General features: G+C 40.5%; 1 protein-coding gene across 1 annotated transcript in view; it reads right to left on the bottom strand.

The window, feature by feature from the left end:
- LOC120900535 overlaps window positions 1-27937 on the bottom strand; it is a 199733-nt gene that overhangs the window by 117678 nt on the left and 54118 nt on the right. The window contains exons 3-5 of the mRNA XM_040307647.1: window positions 18960-19061; window positions 17206-17294; window positions 2467-2568 (exon numbers count right to left, since the gene is read on the bottom strand). Of these exons, the coding sequence (XP_040163581.1) occupies window positions 2467-2568; window positions 17206-17294; window positions 18960-19061 (293 nt within the window). The remainder of the gene's footprint in view (window positions 1-2466; window positions 2569-17205; window positions 17295-18959; window positions 19062-27937) is intronic.

Below are 27937 nucleotides of genomic sequence, written 5' to 3' on the forward strand. Positions count from 1 at the left end.
TTGTGTGTTGTGTAACAAAACGTTTGAAGAAAAAAATAAACTTACAACAAAAAGCAAACTAAAAAGATGTTTTATCTTCCTGTTCCTAGTAGTACCCTAGTGCGATTATTAACACTTTAAGCGCCGCGTCATATGAAATCGCATGACGGCTTTGTTCACCGCTCAGCTCTGTATCTGACGCTCACCAATTCTCTGGATAACGAATGAGGTAGGAAAGAGAGAACGAGAACGACATGTGCTACGTCGCTTATCGAAATGAAACAAAAGAGTGATAATAGTCGCACGAACAATTGTCGCTCTCATCGCTCTCTTGTCATGCGCTACGTGCTCACTCGCAAACTGTGACGTCAGGCCGGCGGTCAAAGTGTTAAAAGCAGCCAGCAAAATCCCACCAATGGTTAATAATGGGATAATCTTAAAGTTGATCCTTTTCTAGAGCTATTTAGCTCTTTTTACACACTATAATCTTAATAATTTTTCCTCCTCATCCTCGACGGTATTTTGCATTCTCATCGCTGCTGCTGTTGCCATTACGCTACCATTTTATGCCTTATCTAAGTTGTACTTTCATCAAACCCGTAATCTTTTTTCAGCGCGCTAAAAACAGGACGAAGGAAATGGAGCTAAAGGGAAAGTTGTATAATTTTACTCCCTGCCTTTTTCCTCTTTCCACTGCGCGTAGGATGCCGTAGAGTTAGCTGTCTAGAGCTAACTAACTAGAGCCATGAAGCCACGAACTTTTGCTGACGATGCCATCCTTCCTTATCAGTGTGTCAGAGTAGTGTGCCCGCTCGCCCAGCAGGGAGCGTAAAAGAAAACACTCATAATGAAGTTTGCCGTACCGGGTGGCTCCCTGAAACCGATTAGGCTGCTGATAATCGGCCTATTAAACTAATGCATAATTTACGCTTATGTCACCCCCGAACTTCCACACCACTGCACGCCCTGCCCCGCAACGATAATGAAGTGTTGCGGAACCGGCATGCCGTAGTTTTTCGCACAAATCTAATCCATTGGTGTGGCTTATGCCACTTTTCCACTCATTTCCGCCCAGTTGCGTCCGTTTAGCTTCTTCTGCATTATGTATGCAAAAGTGAAAAGCTGCTGGATCATTAGAGTATGGGAGCAACAAAAAAAAAGGAGGGAAATCTATAAAGAAGGAAATAGCGATGGGAATGGTTTTGTTGCTTTTTCGCCCAAAGCTGGGTTAAATATTCATGCTCTGGAAGGGTAAAAGTGAAAGTGTGGGAAAAAGGGGAACGTGACAATGCAGGGAAGCCATTAATCATGCTCACTGTTTGCTTATTTCCAACATCACAAACGGCAGAGTTCAAACGGCACTATCAGATCGAATGTCAGCGATTATGCAAATGTTTATCATAGGTTTAATGAGGCGAAATCATATCATCGTAGGCGAGTTTAAACGGTCCCAGCGTTGGTGATACAGCACCAGCTCTTTTTTAATTACACTGGGATTAAGTGTTGACCGTGTTGTGCGAGAGAATCACAGTGCAAGGAAAACATCACGCACTGCTGAAGAACCAGCTTATTCAGTTAAGTAATCTTCCAGCATTTGTCCTGCTCCAGTGCCACACGTGCGACCGATTTTTAACTCCTTAAACAAATAAACGGTACCATCCAGTGACCCAACTGTCATCCAGCGCTTGTGTTTACCGATAGCACTAAAGCCTTACCACCAACTCGTAGAAAGGCTTATATTGTTTGGACCATTTATTTTCTTTGCTCTCTACTCGAGTGTAATTCGGCCACCCAAATGCGTGCGAACACTTTCCAACCATGCTGTATTGCATACATTTAGGCGACACAACTATGTTTGTGTACAGTAGCATGAACGGCCCACTTTTCTGCCCGGTCGTATATTGGTAAGAGCATTAAAACGTAGCTAATCGTTCACTTGTCACTCCCAGGCTTGCTTTAAGTTGGAGCATTTTCAGAGCATTCCATGAAACTGTGACACTGTTTCACAAACGTCACCATTGCTGCTGGAGCTTCCCCTGTGCAATGAGAACGCTGTACGAGTAGTGGGGTCGACGGTATTCTCCAAGGAGCAAACTCTCCGGCACCAACCAAAAACACATTACACGCAACATCTCCTCCTTTCTCAAGCAACATTTCAAGCACACAGTTGCCTCCTCCTTGCACGGTTCGAGATATGATGAGAAATTTACTACTTCTATTCCCGCTTCCCGTTATTTTTCCCCGGTATCGGTTGCCTTATGCTGGTGAACGTAAAACATCTGAACTTTATCGTTTCCTGCTACCACCACTTCTGCCCACTTGCCTGCTGCAAAGGGAGGGTAGGGTTCCGGGACGACCACCTGTCACGTGCAGATGCGGAGTTTGTTCCCGTGCTCGTGTCGGTAAAGTTGCATCTCTGTTACGAAAGGTGCGACGAAGGACGGAAGGAAAGCAAGCTTGCAAAGCTCAAGAGACTTCGATACTTACTCGAGGACGATACGCTCTGGTCACACCGGCACACGTCCAAGCTGTCACTGGGTGAAATACACTGGCGAAAGCAGTCGTCACCTTCCTTGTCGAGATTGCATCCTGTTTGTAAAAGGTGAGATAGAGAGAGAGAGAGAGAGAGAGAGAGAGAGAAGAGACGGCAAGAAAGTTGGTCAAATTTTCATCTTTTACTGTAAGTTTTGCTTTGCTGTTGGCATCATTTTGCATGGTGGGTGACGGAAGGTTTAGGATGGGTAGGTGAAAATGTAGGATGAAAGAACACACACAACCAACACCAAATGGTTGAATGATATGGAAAGAGCAAAATGCTAAAAATAGTTTCTGCACTAGAGACTTGGTATGGCCTCAGGCCATTAACTCGAGGACAGTTTGACACAGCCCTGGCGTGCCTGACTGTGGTCGGGGAAAGCGTAAAGAGAAGAACTATGCTTATAAGGAGGACGATACATGCAGGAGAGCGATGTGTAGAACTGTGTACCGTTTACAGCGAGGTGTGTCAGTCACACGGCGAAAGCAACCGTACGCGACGACGGCGTACGAGTGGAGATCACTTTCGTTCCTTTGAACTTGAACAACTTCACTCGACTCGCTTTAACTTTTGCCATGGCAATCTACTTGTCCCTCTTCTTGCAGACACACCTTCCGCCTACACGGGAAGTTTACATGAAAACAAACCGTACCGCTCGCATGCTTCTTCTCCACACACCCGATAGAAATCACACACAAATTCCTAACGAAGCAGCGATCTGCTGGCGGAGGGGGTCGTCCACGCTACTGCTGAGACCGGGGAGAGAAGACGAGAGTTTCTGAGACTACTGGGCTGAATCGAAATGGTGGGGTGATTTAGACGCTGACCCAAAGAATACCTCGGGTGACATCATCATTAGCTGTGAACAAAACGGTATATTTACTGTATGCACTGTAAATGCGAACTCGCACTGTAACAGCAAACTAGGCTCGCCTTGGACGTGACGATTTCTCGTCCCTGCGTCTGCCAAAACAGTGGGCTGACAGTGTGAGGGTAATGATGACGACCACCGTACAAATGACCGTAATGTCGGTCGGTAGGGCTGAATAAATCGCTCCAGGATTATTTCCCTCCTTCGAACCTGCCTTTCGATTCATGCACGAAACACTTTCAAACACGATGGTGCCATAAAATCGCTATACGACGCTATAAGACGCTATAAGATGCGGACGCGGACGAGGAGCTAAAGAGTGCCAAAAACTGTTCTCGGTGTCTGCTGGTGAGAAGCGTGCACCTAATGGTATTGTTATATTTTATGCTTATCATATCGAGTTCATCGCTACCTGCTGCAGCACAGATACGAGAACCGGGAAAGAAAATGAACTTTTGCCACGAAGGTCGATGTTACTACGGGCACGGGTGGTGAGAGTGTTCTTTTTTCTGTTTGTTGTTGTCCCTAGCAGATCCAGGGACCGATTTCACTCAATCAGTTTCCCGGAGCGTGGGACTGGCCATTTATGCACCGTTCCTCGGGCAGCCTGAGCATAAACCCGACGGGGCAGGGTATATTGCTACCGGATACGGTATCGGATGGGACTCGTGGTGCGTGGATATCTCATCGCCTGGCATAAATCATTGGTTGGTAAATATTTAACGACGGTACACAACGTGCGGAGCCATTTGCGAGCGCGCAACTATTTTAGCAGGGTGTGTTTGTAGCATAGGGAAGAGGATTGTATCATAGCAATTGCTACCTTTCTACTACAAAGAGAATGTGTAAAATATGAACTTTGTTCTACTTGTGTTCATTTTTCACAGCCCATCGGAATGAGCTATGTTTTTTTGTGGGACGACAATTTATACTATTTCTATAAGAGTACGGCAATGGTGATACAGGGACGAACAATTGTTTCACATTTTAATAGGAGTAGTTGCGCTTCAAATTTATTAGATGGGCCCCTAAGGTCCACCTGATAAATGTACCGCAAAATGTGTTACATATCATCGGTCATCATCTCCTTTTATGACCCCATCGTGTCTCATCGTGACCCCAAAAAGCTTTGCTGTAAGGCTATCATATAAATTACATTTTTGTTCACGTCCTCTTATACAGTACACTATTTGAAAACAAAAAAACCATAGGCTTGAAGGTGAAATGTACTTCGTCAACAAGCACCGAAGAGGTGGGAACAATCAGAGTGTGTGTAAGTTACATGTTGTTGTTGCTGCATTATTGTAGAGGGTTTGGACATCGCATTTTTTTATGTAAAAACAATTTATATTTTACAGGGTTTTCGAGGATTATATAGATATGTTCAGCGAGTTGTAGATTCGTTCAGGTATATAATAGACTCTTTCAGCGAGATATAGATTTGTTCGGAAGTAGGCGTTGACATGTTCATATTAAACATATTAAACATATCAAAAATGCAAAAGAAATTTTGTAGCATTTTGATGTAATTTCTTCCACTTCGAAAACAAGCTTTAACCAATGTCACAGGAATGCGTGGAAGTTTTACACGATATATGTTTAAAGATTATATATTGCTATACAACTAAGCAATACGGCCGCAGTCGTTCTTTCTAAATAAAATAAATAAATATTTCTATACAAAATGTCTGAAGAAAGCAAGGCAATTGAATGCGCATTTTTACTAACATAACAAAAAATATTAAAAAAGATTCAAGTGGGGCAAAATAAGTTGTTATGCTTGGGGCAAAATGGGCAGCTATGCTTGGGTCAAAATGAGCAGATGCTTTTGACATATGGGGCTTGGTGAGGCAAGAGTGTAGCTTTTGTCCCCACAATAATGCTAACAGGCACAGCTTCAAAAGAATCGATTTTGTAGATTTAAACGTGTAAAAACTGTTTTAATTTTGATAACATATTTTTGGAAGAATTTTAAGAGCTTTCGTGACCAGCAAAACAAAAGATAGAACGAAAATACATTTTACGAAACGTACGCAAAAGATAGGACGAGAATACATTTCATGAAACGTTGTGGTCCATAATGCCCCAGTGTTTTGACGTTTCATGTTTTGTTTACGTATGCCCATTTTTCCCGAGGGCTATGCCCATTTTCCCCCGCGTGTCAAAATAGCTTCTCGTAAAACATCAACTTTTATTTTACACTGTTTTCATGTTTTTAAGTTGTTTTCATTCTATGTGGTAATTTTAATCCACAGATAAAAGGTGGAAGCATACAATAATGAATGAAAAATTGTGTTTTGTGTTTTTTTCAAAGGAATATTCAGTGATGCTAAACATTCCCATTTTGCCCCGCTTTCCCCTACTCTATTTTATGATATCATTAGTCTTAAATAAATACTCTTCTTCTTATGCTTTGGCACAACAACCATTGTCGGTAAGGGTCTGTCTGCACCACTAGTGGGTTTGGCTTTCAGTGACTTACTGATTACTACGTATTTCAGGGCTTGAACCCATAACGGGCATGTTGTACGAGTTGACGACTGTCCCACACAAGTATTCTGATATTATAATATTTGAATGTGAAAGTTATTTCGTGAATTTTAATATGTGTTGTTTGGAAATTTTATAAAATTTCAAATGTATTTTTAATATCATTCCACCATCTTTTCTCCTTCTTTTCATAGTTAGCGAAACAACAATCAACAAAAACACAACAACAACAACAACAACAACAAACTCTGCAAATAAGGAGGTCGGTTCAACATATACACCGGATAAAAGTATTGTCTTGTTGAAGAGTTGAATAATAATATTATCACATTGAAATCAAATTTAAATGATTGTATAAAACATTCTAATTTTTGTTAAAATACAATCATAAGTCAGTCATAATCAATCCGATTGGATAGTAATCATTTTTGAAGTCCCTTGTACACTTCATCTTCTGATCAGACCTCAGGAATGCGTTCTACGTAGTAAAATAATAATGATATAGTAAATTACAAAAATAATGCGAGCGTAAAATCACACCAACAAAATAACGTTTTCATTTTTTCGCCAACTTGAAGGCAAAACAAAAAACACTTAAACTACACTATACAAACAAACAAATATCGTTATAGTGCAATCGAAACAAGTCCCGAAGCGCACCGTAGGAAAATAAATGTTATCACCGTTGGTCGCTTACGTCTTCCGTAGAGCTTTATTCCACATTTCAGAACCTCAGCGAGAAGCTATGAACGGTGAAAGGAAAAACTTTTTCTCACCTCAGCCCCACAATTATCCACAATCCGTGCGGCTAACCAGCCGGTTGCCCAGCCGTCGTTGCGCCGGTTGTGTTCCATCCCAACCGGAATGGAAAGTATTGTCCAAAGTTGATTTACGACATAATTAATGTCGTTTTCACTTCCGACGCACAAGTTTCCGTTGGAGCGAAAAAGCGATGGAGCGATTTTTTGTTTGCCCGTCGGTCTCTTTCTCGCTTCGAAGTGAAAATTCGGTCTAGTAATCTCGGTTGCTAAAGGTAGATAAAAATTCTAATCGTAAAAAATAATCAGGCCAAACATTGCTGGCACAGTACGCTGCACTACAATCGATGCGATGCGAATGAATTATTGACTTTCGATCGATGGGGCGTGAGGAGCGTTTGTTATTATGTCCCCTTTTTTTCACAATCCCGAAATAAGTCATCCTCTATTTTTTTGCTAATATAAAAAAGAGCAAACCTGCAAGCGTGATTTACCGGAAGAACATCTTTCCGACATTTCTGCGCCTTGACTTCACTCACAAAATGAGAGGCAAGAGACGATGGATGCTTAAGCCAATTTCTTGCGGCTTAAAACGGCATTCCGACAGCGTTTTCTCTATCCCACCGTACATCGGTGTGCAGGATCGTTTATTCGCAGGATCGTCCTTACCGGAGGAGATTTTCCCAACAAAACTTCTCCCAATCGGTTCTCTCCTTCTGCCACGCTTCGGCATCAAACAGCGTCAGCGTTCGTTTACACCAGCCCCGGAGAGTGACAATATTCGTCCGCCCCGTAATTCTTCTCACTAACGCTCACACAGACTCACAAACGCACACACAAACAGTCTGCCTCCGCCCCGGTGGTCGTAATAAATTATGAAACTTTCCCAAATAAAACAGCAATAAATCTTGTTAATTTGCCGATGAGGAAGTGCAAAGTAGATGCCTCCCATATACAGACTGGTCTCTTCTTTGCCGAATAGAAAGAACCCACGCCGTACCAACCCAATGCCTTCGTTGGCGGTCTTCATTCTAAGAAGGTTGATGATTTTTATACGCCAGTTTTGTGCCAATGCCGGTCGCATCCATTTCGCTTTCAGCAACAACCGAGTTGGTCTCGCTCGGAAGTGAAACTCCACGGGTAAAAAGCTTTTTCGGGGGCACCCATGGAAATGAGTCCACATAAACCACACCCAAACCCACACACATACAGCGAGCCCTGAACACCAGCCCACCAGCTGGTGGGATAATACAAAGCTTTAGCATGGGAAAATGGAAACGATTTGATAAAGTACTTTTGAGTTACTCTTGAACGAGTATATTTGTATGTGTTGGTGTATAAGACGGAGACATACGCTCGTATACCATTGCCGACCGCAAGTCTCCACAGAAATTGACAACCAGTTCCGCCCGAAAACGGTACACTAGGAAAGGTGTTGCCACTACCGAAGTTTATGTGATACTTTCATTGCCACTTAGTGTTGTGTTGGTTTAATGTATTTTCTTTTTTTTCTGTTTGTCTTCCTGACAACAGACATTCTTCCTGCGGACTTGAAAAGGAGAAGTCACGAGTAGCGCGTCAAGAAGCTTTAGCAGCGCCGCGAAAGATTATTCGGTCGCGCTCAGCCTGTTGAGTTAAGCTTTTGAAAATCCAATTAAAATGTTATATCATTTGAAAACTCCACAGACAGTAGGACGGAGGTTGACAATTTCCGAGGAAAATGGCACAATGGGGCAGGGCCAGCAAATGCCAGATGGGAAGTGCATTTGAAGGGAAAACATTTGAAGCACGCTTTTATTGTGTTGACGAAAGAGCAACTAGTGTCGTGCCAGGATTCGTGCACGTTTCCAAGAATATGTAAGGGCAAAGTGCCAATTTAAGTAATTTTTAATCTTTTTCAGATCAGATCTTTGCAAAAGGTAAAAGTTTGAATAGCAAAAATTGGATTTATGCTAGTTGTATGCAGATTTAAGTAATGTGGAAGTATATATTTGCTCTCATTTAGTGCAGCAAAACAGTTAATTTCAACCTGTTGCCTTTAATATTCGGCTCTTTGATAATTAACTAATAAATTATAAATTGTAGTAGTAAGATTTGTTTAGTGAGATTTTGTATAAATGTACAGAGTAAAGTTTGTGAGTAAAGTACATTTATTTACATAGATTAACATAGCGATAAAAATAGCACGAGAAATTGTCGCTTTCATCGCTCTCTCGCCATGCACTACACGCTCACTCAAAACACAGCGAGAGAACGTGGCAGTCGACGTTTTAAGCATATAGTATATTTGTGCAGAAAAATCATTTTGAAAATTTATAATATTTTTTTTTATTTAATAAGGAGTTTTTGCATTGCAATTAAAAGTTTCGACAAACTTCTATAATGTTCAACTACAGGTTATTATTGGATGAATAATTGAATAATTTCGATTCTTACTTGTGAAGATATAAATATTCTAGTTATGGCCCATTGCATTTTATGAAATTTTGATAAAAGATCCCCCCATCAAAATAAAAATTCCCCCCTTTGGATAATGCATCCCCCCCCCCTTGTAAACCACGCGTCTAGAAGGACACCGACACTCATAATTTGACGTTCGGATCTCAAAATACGTTAAAAACTATAAAAAAATGTGTGTATGTAAATGTGAAAGATTATAAACGAAATATTGAGGTTGTCCGGATTATGAATCGAAACGTCCGTGATTTGAACCATGAGCTTCGAATCTTTCCGGAACATTAATCAAAATATCGTTGTAATTTCATTAGTATCCGCAATGTTTCTAGTAAAATTATTGGTAATCTTTTTTTTAATTTAGAAGGTTTTTTTTCAGTAAAGTGTGATGAACAGAAGTATGACCGAATAAAATTTGAATCAGTTTGAAAATATAACATACCAAAAATGTCTTAAGTGGCCAAAATTCGAAGCAATAAGGTGTTTTTATTATTATTTCCTATTGACGGTTGAATCAAAGAATCAAATCAAAATAAAATCCCTGATAAATAACTATCAACTAACAACCCAGAGTGTCAAAAAAGGAGACTATTCTATAAATATTATGTTAACAGTATGAAAAATTTAATCTATATTCTAAACAAAACTAACAGAATAAATAAATCCATAACAATGCAATGGTCAACATCGTTACAAATTCAATATGTAGATATTTTTGAAGATGATGCTGTAGATCGGTTTAAAATGCAGATATATTCATTCCGGAGCGCTTAGAGAGAGAGAGAGAGAGAGAGAGAGAGAGAGAGAGAGAGAGAGAGAGAAAGCATCATTCAAAATATTGATGACAAATATCGATAACGATATTGGAGCGATTTTTCCGATGGTACTCTGAAATTCCTTCACTCCAGCTGAAGCACACCTATTGAAACGTGGTCGTGGCACGGGCACAGTACGATCGCATAACTGTAACGCACAAACGAACACGAAGCATGGATAGTTCATCGAAACTAGTTTCAATTATTCAAACTAAATAGAAAAAAACATAAAAAAACTCCCCTTCGTACATTTGACATCCACACGGAGAGTGTTTCAACGAAACGGACGAAACACGAAACCCACTGCATCATTGAGCTACGGAGAGCACATGCTCAAGGTTTTCCATCCAGCATCACAAACTGCCACATTGTGAGGCGGTAGGTGCTGCTTGGGTGTACATCTTTTTCCATCGCAAACCGTTACCGTTTCGAGTGGCATAAATTTCGACGTTTTCCCTATACTACAAAACCGAAACTCGATTCCGATCGTTGCCCGGCCACTCTCGATCTGCCGAAGAGGTGAAAAAGTTTTTTTCGTCCTCCCGCTGTATTTACGTGGTAGCCGTTTTTCATTCAAGTTTGTCGAAATGTGTACGCAACATTTTCTACTCTGCTTGGCATGGGAGGGAAAGGTTGAAAGCAGCTGGTATGGAGAGACGGCATGCTTTATGGTAAAGTTGTTCCTTTTTGCTCGTCTGATGATGCTGAAATCGCTCTCTACCTGTGCTGTCGATTTGAATGGGTCTCAGGTATGAGGAGGGAAGTTTTCCCTCTTTCTGTTCCTCAAAAAGTTGCTATATTACATTTACAAAGTTGTTTCGAGGGGAGAGAAGTAGAGTGCTGTGGCTTTCGGAGGGCTCACCCCTCATCGAATCGAACCACAGCAAAATGGGACAGTAAGATATGGGAAGACTCACACAGTAGCGATATCTTGATCCCAGCGTACACAGCGTATACGGCAAAGAGGATACAAAAAGAAAGTTGATAAAAATTATTGAATTTTATCTTAATAACTTCGGGTGAAATTCATTTTTATGACTTTTATCATTGCCGATGGCAGAGGGTCAAACCTGTGGAATGAAGACAAGTAAGCCAATACAAGCGGAGGGAAGTTCTTTGTAGGAAGTGTAAGGCGAGACTATTTGATGGACTAAAAATAACTCGAAACACGGAAGTGCTTTCCATTCAGCAGTTGTCGCACCGATAGGAATTATTTTAGGCTCTTCTGTAACGTACGCAATAAAGCGACAGCGACCCAAGCATGTCAAATCAGAGCATACAACGCTGTGTTCGTGTATATTATTTTTTTCGCCATCCTTCCTTTTCATCGCTTCCGTCAGTCATTATCAGGCATGTTTACAATGTGATCCTTTATCGAGACTACATTTTTCGACGAATCCAATGTCAAGACACTCAATCAATCTTCAACGCAACAGGCAAACGCGAGAAGAAGGCGACTTTTCTTTAACCGACGTGCGGGAACAGAATTTGTTGAATAATTCATACCGAATTTAGTTGCAATTGGGGGAATTGATTATCCAGCGCGTTCTGAAGACATCAAAACGATGAAGTAGTAAACGATCCACGAGTTGGGATATTTTTTACTTTCCAATACAATAAATGAATAGCTCATAAATTCCACGCAAAAAAGATTGTTTCATTATACAAAAAATAAATAAATAAAAATATAGAAGAAGCATCAACGGCTTTGCTTTACCAATCGGCAATCATAACGACAAGGGTAAAAAACAAAAAAGAAATATGTTGGTACATGTGAAAGGAACATGTAGGAAGTGTTTAAACATAAAAGTAGTTTAGTTTACATAATAAACAATATTTAAACAATTACCGCTTTTACAATATAATGATTTTTGGTTCTTTTGGTAGCTTACACTGTTGTTGGTGGGTTGGGCGAAAAGAAAAATCTTAAATGTATCAAATGGAAGAGATACAGACTGACATTCCTTAAGAGAAATAAAAAAAAATGTACATGTGTACATAATAGATTACAGTGGCCGGCAAAATAAAGTGCCCACTACTTACAATTTTACATTTTTTCCGTGAAAAATGAAGTTATTGCACTGCTTTATTTTTTTAAACATTGTTTGTGATATGCTTAAGAATGTGCAGTACCATAGCATGACAAAAAGAGAAGTTTGCTTCAAGAACAAATATTTTTTTCCAAAAATCCAAATTGATCAAAATCACAAACATACAATTTCTATGCGTTCCTCTTGCATTCGTTACATTTTCGAGGATCTTTGGCGTATTTTTTTAAGGTTTATCTAGTTCTGCATCTAGTTTTTGCATCTGGTTCTTTTCAAGCGTTATGCAGAGCTTTAAATTTAAATTTATTTGTTTGTTACACCAGTTTTATCCACCTTTGCACGTAGAATGTGTTATAAATTCTGGAAGGCACCATGATTTAGACTTGCACATGCAAGGTGTTTTATACGATCCTAGTTAAGAAATGTTTTTTTTTGGTATTTGATTGTGTGTGTTGAGATGTTAGCCTGTAGGAAGATGTTTTTAGTTTTCAAAACCATTTTTATTAAAAGATATATCCCAAAGTATTGATGAAAGATGTTAAAATAGGTATCAGCCAAAGTTGTACTTTCGATTCACACCAGTTTTCCCGCTACTCTTAAAGATAAACACCCCACATTGCCATTTTCTTAATTTACTGTCCGTTAGATGTGGCGTTCTTCAAGTTCCTCGCCCGATTTCAGCAAGACTAACAAAGTCAATTGGCTTCGATATGATCAAGAACATGCAGATATATCGTTAGATTGTTTAAAAACTGGTATTTGGACTGATGAGTCCATTTAGAACTGATGTTCAAAAATATCTAGACACGATCCAACAAACCTATATGTATGAAGTGTACAATGTGATGACCAGGGAGGGACTTTCTATGCGAGAAGTGGGTAGCATGGTATGAATCGACGGCATAATGAAAGCTTATACCTATATAAGCATCCTGTGTGAATGTATCTGTTTTCTGTAAAAACTACGGAGTTAGTAAATAAATTAATGGTCCAACAGGAAGACGAGACAAGCTATACACGTGGAATTTTTTATTTTTTTATTCAATCGATTCGAATATGGCTCCCAATTAGTCTTAGTTTTAATCCTATCGAGATTTGGTGTGCTAATTTTGATGCAAATGTGGTGAAAATGACGTGTTTAGGAAAAACAATATAAGTTAAAGCTCTGAAATACTCTTAAGAAAAACCAATGCCAAATATGTGCACATAAAAACGAAATAAATAGTTTCAAAGATCCTAGAACATGTAAATAATGCGAGAGGAACACATATAAATTATAAGTTTCATGTTATATTTGTTCAGAAAAATATTTTCTGTAGAATGAATAAGGTGGGATCTTTATTTTGACACAGTGATTTTTATCATTTTTGGAAAATATATTTTTTCTTGAAGCAAACATCTCATTTTTTGCCATGTTATGGTACTCCACATTCTTAAGCATATCACGAACAATGTTTCAGAAATAAAGCAGTACAATAACTTCATTTTTCGCGGAAAAAAGTAAACAATGTAAAATTGTAAGTAGTGGGCACTTTATTTTGCCGGCCACTGTAGTTACGTTTGTCTTTTGTTGACATGAACGATGGTTCTTGTCACTAAGTTCCTGTTTTGGGTTTTAATGCATGTACTGTTCGTGCTTATGTTGTGCGTTTCGGATGTTTTTGATAAGTGTGTCACAATTGTTTTTTGTATGAACGGCGTGGCCTTAACTCTTCCGGGTGTGTTACTATGGTATGATCTGTTATAATGAATGTGTTGCAATGGTGTGATTTGGCTTTCCGATGTGTGTTGCAATGCGTCTATAGTTGATAGTGTGTATTATAATAAGTTCTGTATAGCAGATATGCCACAATGGAGGTCCGAAACGGCATCGATCCACGTTTGGGATAGCGTGAACCAGCTTTTTTTTAATTTTTTTTAATTAAATGTTAAATGAACTACCCACGAACCACAGGTTAAGATTCACGTTGCCGAAGGGTTACAGATTTTATGTATAAAAAATAAAGTGAAATTATCAAGTCATTATAATACTTCTACAATCTAGATCAGGGGACTCCAAACTTTTCAGCTCGCGGGCCGCATTGGTTAAAAAATAACTATGTTGAGGGCCATTTGACGCTACCTTTAAATGATGATTGAACGTTTAAATCTCATTTTTATAACAAAATACTAACGTTACTTGTACAGCTTCGAGTTACCAAAGCTTGATTTTTGTCTAAGAAAAGTAAAAAATACAATTCTATTTGAAAAAGTCATAATAACGTAATATTTATATTAACTCTGGCCAAGTCATCGTGGGCCGCATTATAAGCTCTTGAAGGCCGCATGCGGCCCGCGGGCCGTAGTTTGGAGACCCCTGATCTAGATGATGCTGCAATAAGATCGTCGATTTGCATTAAAGCGTCGAAACTGTTCATACCAGCAAATGAGGGCGCATTGTGAACACTAATTTGAAGCAATTCATTTTAATTAATGAAGATCAATGGTTCGAAACATCCGCGAACGATGAATTTTAACGCAAACGATGAAGTGCGAGTGGGCTACGCATTCGTCATCACTAATTGCCGCCTAATGAATGAACCGTTTGCCCAGTCAATCAATAAAATACAACACTCAATTACAGCAACGACAGTTGAGAGTGGAAGAGCAAGAGAGAAACAGGTACGATCGTCGTTCGCTCGCGCTCGCTGGATTAGATTGAACTCGAGAGCACAATTTTGCATTTGTGCGTTACAAAAAGCACAAGAGTGCTTGAACTCCACGGGAGGTAATGCAGTAAATCAAGCTAATTGCTTTGAAAGAGCGCTGGTACCGTTCACTTGCAACGTTTGATCATTGGCCATTACTAGAGGTTTGGGAGTACACAATTAGAACCTGTTATGTGAACCATCCAAAACCCCTTTCAGAAGCATTTTCAGAGGAAAGTACTGATGGAACGAACATTTATTTTCAAGATATGTTTACAGAAACATTGTGATAATGTTCCATAGCATTTATGAGATAACGAGGTACGTATGGTTTACAGGGTTTCCCACGATTTATTGGTTGGTTCCCATCAATTTTTGGTGGGTTCCCATGTTTGTTTGGTGCGTTCCCACGGTTTTTGGTCGTTTCCCAGAATTTGTTGGTGCAATTGTATTGATATCCAATCGGAAAATACCAATAAATTATGGGAACGAACCAAAAATCTATGGGATACGACCAAAAAATCGTGGGAACGCACCAAAAATCATGGGAACTGACCAATAAATCGTGGGAAACCCTGTATTGCCGGCTAATGGTTAACCTTGTCAGTTTAGTGTAGAGAGAAAAATGTTACGAAATGCAAAAAAAAAACAAAACACTTGTCCATTTTAATTATAAGCTTTTGGGCGCCATTTAACGTTGCTTTATCGTACACGCTCGTGCTTTAGAAAGCTTGTCTTGCAATTTGATATTGTCTGGCCGAAACATCCTATCAAAACATAATCCTGCCGCAAACTGATGCAAGAACTGTAAGCAGCCCTGCTGAGATGAATTGCTGCTACTCATACTTTGACCCTTGGGTTGTAATTTTCTTTGAATTTTTTTTTCGTACATGTTTTTTGTTTCTGCTGTTTTCCGCCAAACCCACTAGGACACATTACCTTGTATGCATCCCCCTTGTACAACCGAACCTTTTACATGTTAAAAACAGCGACCCTAACCTCACCGACCGAACCTCAAAAGCAAAGCCCGGTTCTCGTACACCAGCTGGCAGAAAGTGCTCAATATATGCGAACGAACCCCTGCGCAGGGTGTACACTAAGTACTGAGCATACGACCCGGGACACCGGCTCCCGGCTGGTGGTAGTGGGGCTGATTTAATTAAAGATAAGAATCAATTTCGTTTCGTTTTCAAAATTATTTTCTGACATTTACCTTCCCGTTTTCGGCACTAAACGGACGAACGCACAGCAGCAGCTGCCGGAGGTGTGGGGGAGGTTTGCCGCTCCAAGAAGTAGTACCGCACCGCAAAGAGGATCCTTTTGATTTTGCTGCCCCGATCAAAATTTCCGTTTAATCACTACCCACCACATTGGCGAAGGGAAGGCAAAAGAAGCGAGAGGCTTTCACCTTGTTTGATGGTAACACCAGAAACCAGCAGAAAGGTTCCCAAGAGTGTTGAGCTTCGGTAGCTCGGAAGCTCAGTTTGAAGTACTGGGCGTCTCCATTTCCTGGTGGCACGAACACGACAGAACACAACACTGCTCCCCGTTATGGGTTGTGCCTGTTTTTCGAACAGAAAATCACCTTCTACGACATCCAGGTCAGCAGGAGAGCTGCCAGCGGTGGTCTATCGGTGTGGTAAGAAGGTAAGTGCTGCTGTACGACCCAACAAACATGATTGAGAACAGCTTTTATTAGAGTTTGACAAGTTGGCACCCTTTGTCTGGGTGCTTCCGTTTCCTTTCGGCCGAGAGAATGAGAGCGCCTTTTGCTATATGATACTTTGCTGCAGTACTGTACGTTCTGCAAGCAATACATGAACAAGGCCAAACACGATCGTGTGATGTACACGCCCGTACACTTTAGGCACCTGTGCGCTAGGCACCAATCTTTGCAACTCAAACGAGGGGTAAAACGTCATGAACGAGCGCGCTGTTGGAACAAGGGATCAGCTATTAGCGCTGTACTGTTTGCCTCTAACTGTTTTCCGTGCGTGTGATGTAAGCAATACCATTAACGTGCACAGATGTTGCTTAACATTTCTAACCTTCAAAAACAAAAGGAAACTGTGTTAGGAAAATTTCAAACGTGTCATTGCTGCAAGGCTTTTCTTACTCACAATCAGTAACATTATGTCATGTATAAAACATCTTCGACTGCACGAACACAGACCGTCAGTACACACACAAAAAATCCCATCACCAAGTATAATTGAAAATCACTCCACTGTTTACCGTTCAATGATCCGACAGAGAATCTCCTCCGGGCGGCAAGGAAAAGGCGGTAGAGATTATCGTGACATGATGGTAGCCCTCTTAAAGTGGCTAATTAATTAAAATCCTCTTTCATCAGCATTTCTTGAGCATTTCGGAGAGGCGTATGAAGGATGGGTAAGTAAATTACTGGGAATGGGAATGGAGGGTGAATAAAACAAGATGACGACGACGACGACGACGACGGAGATTCCCAAAGCGCCCATCATCGTCAATGCATCATCGTCGTGTCTTTAGCAACAGCGTGGGAAATAATGGGTGGGACAAGGGATGTTTACCGACCGATGCCTTACCTGTGACCTCGTCGTACTCGTTGATCTCGCACCGTTTGCCCTTAAATCCGGCCGGGCAGATGCAGATGATGGCGTTGTCACCGATATGCCTGAAATAGCCAGAGAATGACAAGCCCTGTTTAGCGCCCATGTTTTGTTAATGAGCGAAAGGTTTGCTGCTTTACCGGGAAGCGCGTCAAAAACTGGGGTCAAAATGGTGAGAAGGGAGGGAAGGGAAGCGGGGAAGCTGAAGCGAGGTGACATTAATATTGCAGGCTGTGTGGCTGTGGTTGAAAATGATGGGCGGGTTAGCGGACAATCTCATAAAGTGTAAAATGATGAAGCATGCATTTAACCCTAAAAGCTCTATGTGTGCTTTTGTGGATGTGTGCGTAAGTGGATGATTGTATGGAAAATATGCGTAACGATTGGTATTATGTTGGTGTATGATTAACAGAAAAGTAGCGGGGCATTTTTATAGGATAAGGCTATTAAATTTCAAAAATGTTTACTTTACATCAAAATAGAATAGTTTGGTGTTATTTGTGTTTCATGTTTATGTAGAAGTATTACTGTTGGATTTTTATGCAACTAAAACGAAGTATATAGCTACAACTTGACATCTTAAAACAGTTTCTAATTTTGCTTATTTTGAAGATATTTACAATCATTTGTAGTGAGATTTTCCAGATATAACATACAGGGTTTCCCACGATTTATTGGACAGTTCCCATAATTTTTTAGGCTCGTCTGACGGTTTATTCATCGTATCCCATATATTTTTGGTTCGTTCCTATTCGTTATTGGTGTCGTCCGATTGGATATCAATAGAATTGGACCAAAAAAATGCTGGAAACGGCCAAAAAATCGTGGGAACGCACCAAAAAAATATGGGAACCAACCAAAATTGATGGGAACCAACATATAAATAATGGGAAACCCTGTAAGAGCTTGAAAATTAATTGAAATCTATTACAGAACAGTGATCTAAATCTTATGACTTTGAGTTGGACTTGAACACTTGGACTGGAATGGACTTTTTGCACTCATTTCCCTTTTTAAACATTCACTTTTCCCTTTTTTAAACTTTTCAAACATTAAAAACATTCAAATTTCAAACAAGGTTCCACTGAAAGCAACTTTTACGGATGATTTTTATTTAAGTCTAAAGTAGTTATTTAAGAATGTAGTGAATAAAATGAAATGAATAATTCATGAAAGAAAACAAAAACCATAAAAATATTAGCTTAAAAAGAAAGATATGTTAGTAAACACAAACACTCCAAGATGCACTCGATTGTGTTGCATCTTTATTCGTTTAGGTAATACGGAAGCAATACAGTTTAAAAAGAAAATGGATCTAATAATTAAAAAAGTAGCTATCTAAGTAAAACACACAATTCAGCAAGAGATATTCTCGAAACAACTTCAAATTAATTAACTTACCAAAGGAAAAACCAAAAATTTAATGTTGATTTTTAAACAAATTTAAAATACTTGATGATAACTATTGGATTTAATGTCATGTAATGAAACTCAATTACTTGATGCAATAATTTACTATCAATTGTTTATATTCCAGCAAGTATTTAAGTTGTCTCTCTTACGTTTTGACATCCTGTATTAAAATTTTACGAGGAAAATTAACAAATTAAAGATTTTGTAATTCAATATTTTAATTCTACTTGAAGTAATTAAAGAAAAACTTCCCATCTAAAACAATAAAAAGGTACGGAACGGAAAACCTTTTAAATTGCTAGCAACATAACACTTACTTGCATGTGCCACCGTTCTCACAGACATTCGCCTCCTTGCAGAGCGGACCATCGCCACAGTCGGAACCACTAAATCCAGGATAGCAGTCACAATAGTACGATCTGAAAATGGATAAAAGAGCGAAAGAAAGAAAACAGCCCGTTAAAGATTTAAATCGATGCCACCACCAACGTACACAATCGTCGCCAAGGCCCTACATAACAAGCGAACGAGCTGTGATGACAGGAAACGAAAAATTCCAAACGAACTAGTGACAAAGAAATCGTGTCCTTTTTAGCGCTACCGGGTGTGGGGATCAGTTTGCACGAGCACTGAATGGCATGAAATGGGTACATTCGAATCGTACAGCGGAATCGCACAATGGATCTTCCGATTACCGGCAAAATGGTAAAGGTAAAGCCGAACACTGCATCCCGATGCAGTGAACTGTCTCCAGTTGAATGCAGGTCGGTTTGTGGTCTTAACACAAAAAAATAAAATCCCACCGTAGCTTCCAACGGCAAGGTGTGTTTGTCATATTCTCGATAAAAGGGGTGTGCCATCGTTAAGGTGTCACATGCTTCTTGTGACGAGTGTTACACGCAAGGAATTCAATATAACTTGGCAGCCCGATTGACATGCCTTGCTGACTGACAATCGTGCCAGAATGTACCACCACCAGCCGGTCGGTAAAAGCTCAACCACCCTTCAATCGCTTGCGCCACGGTGAAAAGCAAATAAGTTGGTTCCGCTACTGGTTCCGGCTGTTTTGCTTTTCTCTTTTGCGTGACTTTTTCTCTGTCTTGAAAACATCACCCCATCGCCGCCGTTGTCCCACCCCTTGTGTCCCATTGACAATTTCGGTACCAGTTTGCGCGTCAGTAAATCTATTTTTATTAACTTTGCGGCGAAATTTATTGTGCTTTCATGAATATTCATTCTCTTGGGTGTGCGGACGCACACGCGCCAGCGCTACCGCGCGCTCGTTCCGCATTAGCATTGCTTTTACTTTTCGCCCCGGCTGTTGTCTATGCGCTACCTTACGCCATTCTCGAGATTAAGCTCAGGATTCGCCCGCTAAGCGAAACAGCGAAAAGGGAAGGCAAGCACAAAAGCAGGCAGTTTTGTGCGGTGAGAAAGCAAATGTGCCATCATCATCGTGTAAAACGCCGCCGCTGGTTACGCATAGCCGGCATGCTCTTGCGGTTGCGTCTGGTAAGGACGCCGTTTCTCGTCTCATTCCTTTCCCACTGTCCTGCTTTGTTTTGCTTTTTAAAAGCACCGAAGGCAAGGAGTTCATTTGACCTCGGCGGGGCGTGCTACCCCACCATCTGTTTGTTGGGCTGCAGCAACACTACCAGCACCAAACCGCATGGCCATTTGGAGCGGTGGATTCGTATTTTTCTCCCGTTTCGTTACCTACTTCCCGAACATACATTCACAAAACCCTTTGCACCCCCTTGGGGGGGGGGGGGGGGGGGGGGAGACAAATGAATTCACATTTTTTCGCGGCCACAACGTGGTGTTTTATTTTTTTTGCCGTCGGTTCCCTTCGCCAAAGAGTGACTAAAAATTTTACGCAAATGCTTTAGACACAAAAGCGAGCGTGCTGTCTCGGTGGAGTAAGAAATTCAATTTGTGACGATTCGTTAGATAGCTGACGGGAGGGACAAATAAACGGGAACTGCGACAAATCCTGTCCAAGCGTCCTCGGAGTGACTCGATGTGCGTATGTGTGGTGTGGTGTGAGAATGTGTGTGTGTGTAATCCTTTGCTCTGCTCTTGAGGTATATTCAAATGCACACGGAAATGGGATGGTTTCAGAGAAGGAGCAAAAGATACAAAAAATAACAAGCTTTCAAACAAAACCTAAAGCCATCTGGTCGCTTCCTCGCTCGGTAGACGCTGTTGCCAAAAGGATTTCGATTGCTTTTTCTGGGAAAAGTTTTTTTATCAGTGGGTTCACTGACAAGCCGTTTGTTTTTTTGTTTTTGTTTTTTTTTGCAGGAGAATTGTTTGTTAGAAGTGGTATGATGAGCTTTTTTTACTGAACATTGGAGCTAAGCTGGAAAAGAGCTTAGATTAAGTTTCAGTTTAAGCACAAATAATGGGAAAAAGTAAAGTTAAATGATCACACAGTCAATCGATTTCAAGTATGAGAGACTATTTTTACTTGTTTTGGGCACTCTTGCACAATTGACATTTTACCAACACCGTGTCATAAACTTTGAAAATAATGAACAATTGCAATTTGGTGTATTCTATGCTAGCGGTAAAAAGGATGTCATTTTCAGTGCTGTATCGACCGCTTTTTGTTAAAAAAGGGGTCGATTCAAATTACCACCAAGTGATATGAAATAACTACAATTTACATATTGAACTAGAAGAATTTTCAAAAATTCCGAACTTAAGAACTTTGTTTTTTGTTGTGAAAAATAAATTGTAAACCGATAGTTCAATCTGAAATTATTCATCGATCATTTGCCGATGAAAAATAAACGCTTTGTCAAAATACCATAGAAGTGAATCAAATGCTATGACTATTACCATTCATCTCAGAACAGTAAAAGGCGACCCTAGTGAATATGGAATGTTCCTAGAACTTGGCACTGTGGCCGGCATTATTAGACAATTGTTAGCCATTTTCTTTAAAAAAATCTACTGCTTGATCTACTGCTCTACCACTTTGATTACCATCAATTCTAGTGACTTTCAGTCTGTTTTCCCAGAAGTACAGATTTTTGGGGTTTGATTTCTTTACTCTTGATATCGTTGAAAGAAATTCCTCCACCAATGGAAATGTCTGCTACGGTTAATGTAGATTTAACCTTTCGTACAAATGTCTTTATTTTTATTTATTTGGCCTTGTGTGTAGTTTAAAATTAGAAGAACCGATATTTTTTAACTTTGAAGAGAACAAAATTGGAAGCTTAAAAAGGTGATGTAAATCTTTAAAGACAAATTACTTCCAAAATGTTACAAAAAGTGACAAACTGAATATTTGTTAAAATAGACTTTATAAATTAATATCCAAAATTTTGAAGAAAATACCAAATGGCAAACATTAGAGCAAAAGCCAACGATTTAAAACTCTCAATTTGTTAGCATTTTTCCCACCATGCAAAACCTTTCAATACTATTGATAACAAATACCGAGAAGAATATTGAACGTCAATCGGATTCTGATTCAGGATTCTCAGAAGTATTGAGTATTGGTTGAACTGAGTGGTTTTTGATGTCGCTGTAACAAAGAGACGATTAAGTATAAATGACCTGTGGCCTGCATCGTCATTATTTGTCGGCATATTTAACGAATAATTTTTAACATTTATCCATAAAACCTGACGCATTCAGAAAAAGATAACCATTTAAAATAAATATTCAATTCATTCCAGTTGATTTACAGTGTTTAAAAATGGTGTTTTGTGAAAATGGTACTATCACTCCAATAATTAATTAATTGAAGTAATTAAGTAATAAATAAATGCAGTATTCACTGCTCCCACCCAATATCAAATGTAAAACATCTCTGTACCAAGGATCAAATGCATGTTCCGAACATCACATGAGAGTACGGAACATCACATGCAGCATAATTGCCGTATAAACTGATGTAGGCCAATAATTTACATCCGCTAATCCTCCTCCGGGAGCATGCTACAAATCACCACGAGTCGCGGACACAACTCATCCCGATTTGCATACCGGTTACTCCACATTTCAATCAATAATTAATATCCACCATTTCCATAATGGGTGCGATCATTGTAATCACACTTTTAGTGAAACCCACCGCCCTGACGGACCTCGACGCGCGCCCGCGTCTCATAGCCCGGGACACAACATAGACAGCTGCAAACCACAGCCGGCCACTTCATTACACTTGTCCGGTAAGTGTGGTTTTCTGGACGGAGCATATAATGACTCCCATCGGGTGTTTGGAGCTAGTGTGTGTGTGTACACAACCAATACCGGGAATCATAATCAAGTCAAGTGTCATCCAGAGATGATGAAGTCGTCGTCGCTGGAAACCACACGCAATGCGTGCATACATAAACAATGTGTACTGAATAACACAAAAAAACAACATTTTGCGTAAAATGAGCGACAAGAGTTGAAGATGTGAGGAAGAAAAAAAAACACATTCACCCCTACACCCATCGCCTGAAACGAATTACGATGATAATCAACAGCTCGCCACACAAATTGTTCCGGCCGTGCCGGCGTGTACGGTGGCGGGAGTTCACTTTCCCGTCTCATCGCCATTAGTCTACCGGGAAGCGCGAGTCCACCACCACACCAGGAAGCACATAATTTATTAACGAATCATTGCTCGACACTCGTACGTCACTGCCAGAAATGGCCGCATCGGCACTACCCAACGCGCCCAACGGTGGTGGCGAGCCGCGCAGTGGCCATTTTTCTTCTCTCATGCCACCCACGGACTTGGAGATTGTTTTTTTTCTTCTTCCCTGGTCTACTATCTGCCGTGTTCTGCGTTCTACGCTTCTTGTCACCGCCTTTATACAGTGTGTGGTTGTCCAGGGCGAATGAGGGCGAGCGAGTAATAAATGGCCTCAACTTCTCTCGGCACATCATACGGAATCGATGTCGGTTTTCGGAGTATCGTCGCCGGCGGCAGGTTCGTGTTCCGGATGTTGATGCGTTTTAATTCATGACCGCGGGTGACAAAATGGCCTCAAGCGCCATTAAACGCTTCACGGGGAAAAGGAATCGATGGTGCCCCACCGGTGCACGGACAAACGGCCGCCGCATTGTGAGATAATTTTCCGCTTCATTTCGACGGCAGGAAGGTTTGGGATTTGGCTTTGCCTTTGCAATTGATCCAGCGTACCTTGGGCGATGGCTTCCTAGCGCCGCGTACCATCCATTTATCCTTTTCGCAGCGGTCAAACAATAGGGTGCAAGGGTGCGTTTCACGTTTCGTAGATCGTTGGCAACAAATGGAGCAGGAGTTTTTTATTTGTTGTTGGCGCACGTACAAGAAGAAGCAAAATGAATGCCATTAAAGGCGGCTTATGTGGGCGATATGTTGTCACTTGTGGTAGAATTGAAGCACCCAATGGTGAAGAAACGATTCTAGTGATTTCGGAGCAAAGTTTTTTTCCCACAGAAACAAAACTTATAGAGAGTATAGACATTGTAACAAATTTCTTCCTTAAAGTTCGAAACAATACCTCTATCAAATCTTCTTTAATACTTTTCATTGAATCATGTTTATTTGACTCAAAATTTAGATTGCAGTTAAGAAATGCTGAAAAATTACCCACCAACACCACATTAAAGTCTTCATAAAGCATTATAAAGCAAGAAATACAGCATTCATCACTTCTTGTGCTACCATCCCAGAAGACCTTTTTTTCTCAAACCAAACGTCGAGATCCTACAATCCGAGAAACAACATATAAACCACAGAGCATCGGCACGTCTTCCGTGACCCATTGCAGAAACAAAAGCCACCACCGTACCACTGTGACAGCGTTTTGTGACGATCCATTAGCGCCCGGCTGACGGGAAAAATGGTTCATTATTACTTTTTCCTACATTTATCCATCGCTGGTCAGCGTCGGCACGTATCAAACCCCGGCAAAGGATAACCGTTTCAAATGGTGGAAGCTTACGACGTACGACGTACACGACGATCCACTGTTTCACCGGCACTGGTTCGGTGAGTCTGCTTCGAAAGGCAGCCAAGCGTGATAGAGGTAACCACCACCACCACCACCACCACCACCACCACCAACCAAAGCTAACGTGGTGGTGCTAGTGAGCAAATGACTAAACAATAATTGCTTCTTGCGAAAGCTTCCATTACGGGGTGCAAAGAAGGAAAAAGTGGTGCAAACGGAGTGAAAAAAACGTTTATCCTGAAAGCTGCGCGTGAACGGAACGAGGGCACCGATGGCAAGTGTATCTTTTGCAGTGCAAGTATTTGCACCTTTTAGCCGTTTTTTCTACCGGTTTTGCACAACCTGCCGGGAGCGTACTCCACAAAGTGCAACAGCAAATCAACCATGGTTCTTCGCTGGGATGGTTTCATTGTTTTCGTACCAGAATAAAGACGTAGCGCTCCTCATAGGTAAACGTTAGCCGGTGGCAGCAGTAGAGTGTTTCAAGAGAGCATAAAGAAACCATCAGCAAGGTCTTGCAGTTAATGAAAGGTGATGATGTCCGATAGCGATGAAAACGAGGGGCAAAGTGAACACCCATACTAACGGAAGTATTGCAGCTTTAAAAATGAATAAACGACTTATAATGTATTTATTACAATCCAGGTTGAATTTTCAGGTTGAAGATACAGTTCTAAATGTCTTAACAATTTATTTCGCCAGCTTGTTCCGAAAAAACAATTAGATCATATCGTTGCTTTCAATGGCGAAACTGACATTTTACTGTTTGATTGATTAAAGATCTTGTTCACAAGAAAGCTCACATCTTGAAAAGTTGTTAGAATTTATTCTTTGTAAACCTTATTATTGAAATTTGATATTGACCCGAGCAAAGGATAAAGTAGAGCAAAAATAGTAGATAAAAAATGAAATAATTGTCTGCTCTTTAAATCAATTCCTTCAGCCCACTACAATGCATTATTTAACACATTTTTACAGACAAACAAAAAGCTCTGATGTTATCAAGACGCTTCCCAGACTGGTAAACGATGTTAAGCAAAATCCGCAATACAAGAGCACAAAGAATTCCAAGAGCCACCAAATAGAGCACTTATCATTCAACGAAGCACAGCAGAAATTCCACAACAGGTGCTTGTGAAAACGCTGCCAGTACTTTTATTGTGATCCTCCGACGAGAAAACCCCTATCCCGTTCAGTGATGGACGAAGGAACGTATACATAGTAATGGAAGGGGCCAACAAAATAAACCCGAACGCTTTGCAGAAAATATAGAAAATATTTGCACAATTGCTATCACACGGGGGGGAAATGCGCTACCCCAATTTTGACCATTATTGGCATTCTATTCGCAGAAGGCGGGGTGCATATTTGGGGTATCGTTTGATGTTTGCTGAGCATACCGGCAGCAGTATTGGTAATACACATCATTATTTGATTTGATTTGATCCCACAACACATTGAGTTTGGAAAACATTTCCCGAGCGCATACGTACAATAATGCAGCGTATCGGAAGTAATTGATTGTATAGTGAGCGCTTGGCGTGTGTAGTCTGGGTACATTATATTGTAAATTATGTTGTGCCATTTTGGGAACTCAGAGATTATAAAGAAGTAATAAATAAATAAATAAAAAAAATAGTTTTGTTAGATTCTGATAGCGTACTGCACCACCATCTCAAAAACATTGCAAAGCTTTCAAAAAGTTTGATTGAAAACAAAAGCATGTGAAATGAGATTAATTAATAATTACTATGAAGATCAAAAGGATCAATTAGATGAAAAGCACCGATTAGATACGATATCTTTGTTATACATGTCCTATAGTAGTTATTCATGTCTCGAAGTTTAAGTTTGTTCTCAAACTTAAAATTTTATCCGTTCCACCAACTGATTTACAAATCATCTTTAAACATATTTAATATTCTCATAGTGTATGTATAGTGTAGGATAGTTCTTGAGCTACTTAAACCACGAATATCGTATAGTCATAGTAAATTTATTATTGCCACACAATTATTATTAAGATGTATTACTTCTCCAAGTAATTTTGACTAATTTACATTTCCGTTTACTAACCAAAGTTATTGAATTAAACACCACACCACAGCGTGTAAGCCATTATGAGGTGCTGATGCGCCCTGCCTTTATGGGAGCGTTTAATAAAGAAAGATGAAATCCACCCCACACGAATAGGATTATCGTGCCGGGTCAGTACCGATTGTACCGCAAAACCACCCCAGAACCACTCATATCGTCTATCAGAAGTACGATTTCGCTTTTGTGCATTGTGCACTACAACATTACGCCCATCTCTGACAAAAACCAGATGCATCCTTGCACTTATGGCACTGGTTTGCACATACACGTACACACATGCACTGCAAGTTCGGGGCTCGGGCTAGGACCACGTTGAGGTCTAGAAGCAGATTCTTACAAATAAATGATTACGATTGCATCAGTAGTGGGTTCATGCATAATTTTTCATCTAAATAGAACAAAACGAGTGTGCAGTGGTGGTGCTTTTGTTTGTTAGGTGGACGATGATGTGCCATAGCACAGCACCGGTGTTGAGCAGATTAAGCCTTACACCACATACGTATGAGCGGCTGTGCCGTATCAACAGCAAGAAATCGCCCATGTCGACTTATCAGACGGGATAAATGATTGGAAAAGAACGCATGTTTGATTACTATCATTGAACGTATACACAGCAGCGCGCCCTTCTGTGTTTGCATTGTGCCGCTCACACGTTAGATCTGCCGAAGCCTCCATCCATTCGTATTTAGGCGTACTAGAAGAGGTACGTGCCAGAACGTGTGCTAGTTAGACAGCGCTCTAATGCATCGTTTGAGAGCTTATGCTTGGGTAGATTTCGATTGCCTTTGCTTGCGTGCGTGCGTGTGGAGGAGTTTCAGGTTCGAGAGGAACCAACATGTTTGCCTTCGTTAATCGGCGTTTGCTGCTTTTCAAACGGTTGCCGAAATTACCGTAAAGCAGACTTTGCGAAACCGTGCTGTTTGGTGGATTGAAATGGTTTGATTCACTTTTATGGCAGTGCCACCGCTACGAAACTGTTCAATTAGACACGTTCCACGATTGTAACGGGGTTCGTAATTGGACGTCTGCCACAGCCAAATAGCACACACACACACACACACACACGATAGGGTACGATAAGAACGATAAAAAAGCTCATCTCATTCCACCACCATCACGCTTAATAGCGTTGTGAGAAAATGCCACCAAGACAGTTCACACGAAAGGGTACTTAAAACTGGATGCACATCCATTCCCAACTGCCCTGTGATGTGGTCGTTGGTGCAAAATTGAATTTTGATCTGTGATTT

The sequence above is a fragment of the Anopheles arabiensis genome, chromosome 3 (genome assembly GCF_016920715.1).
Source record: "Anopheles arabiensis isolate DONGOLA chromosome 3, AaraD3, whole genome shotgun sequence".
NCBI lineage: Eukaryota > Metazoa > Arthropoda > Insecta > Diptera > Culicidae > Anopheles > Anopheles arabiensis.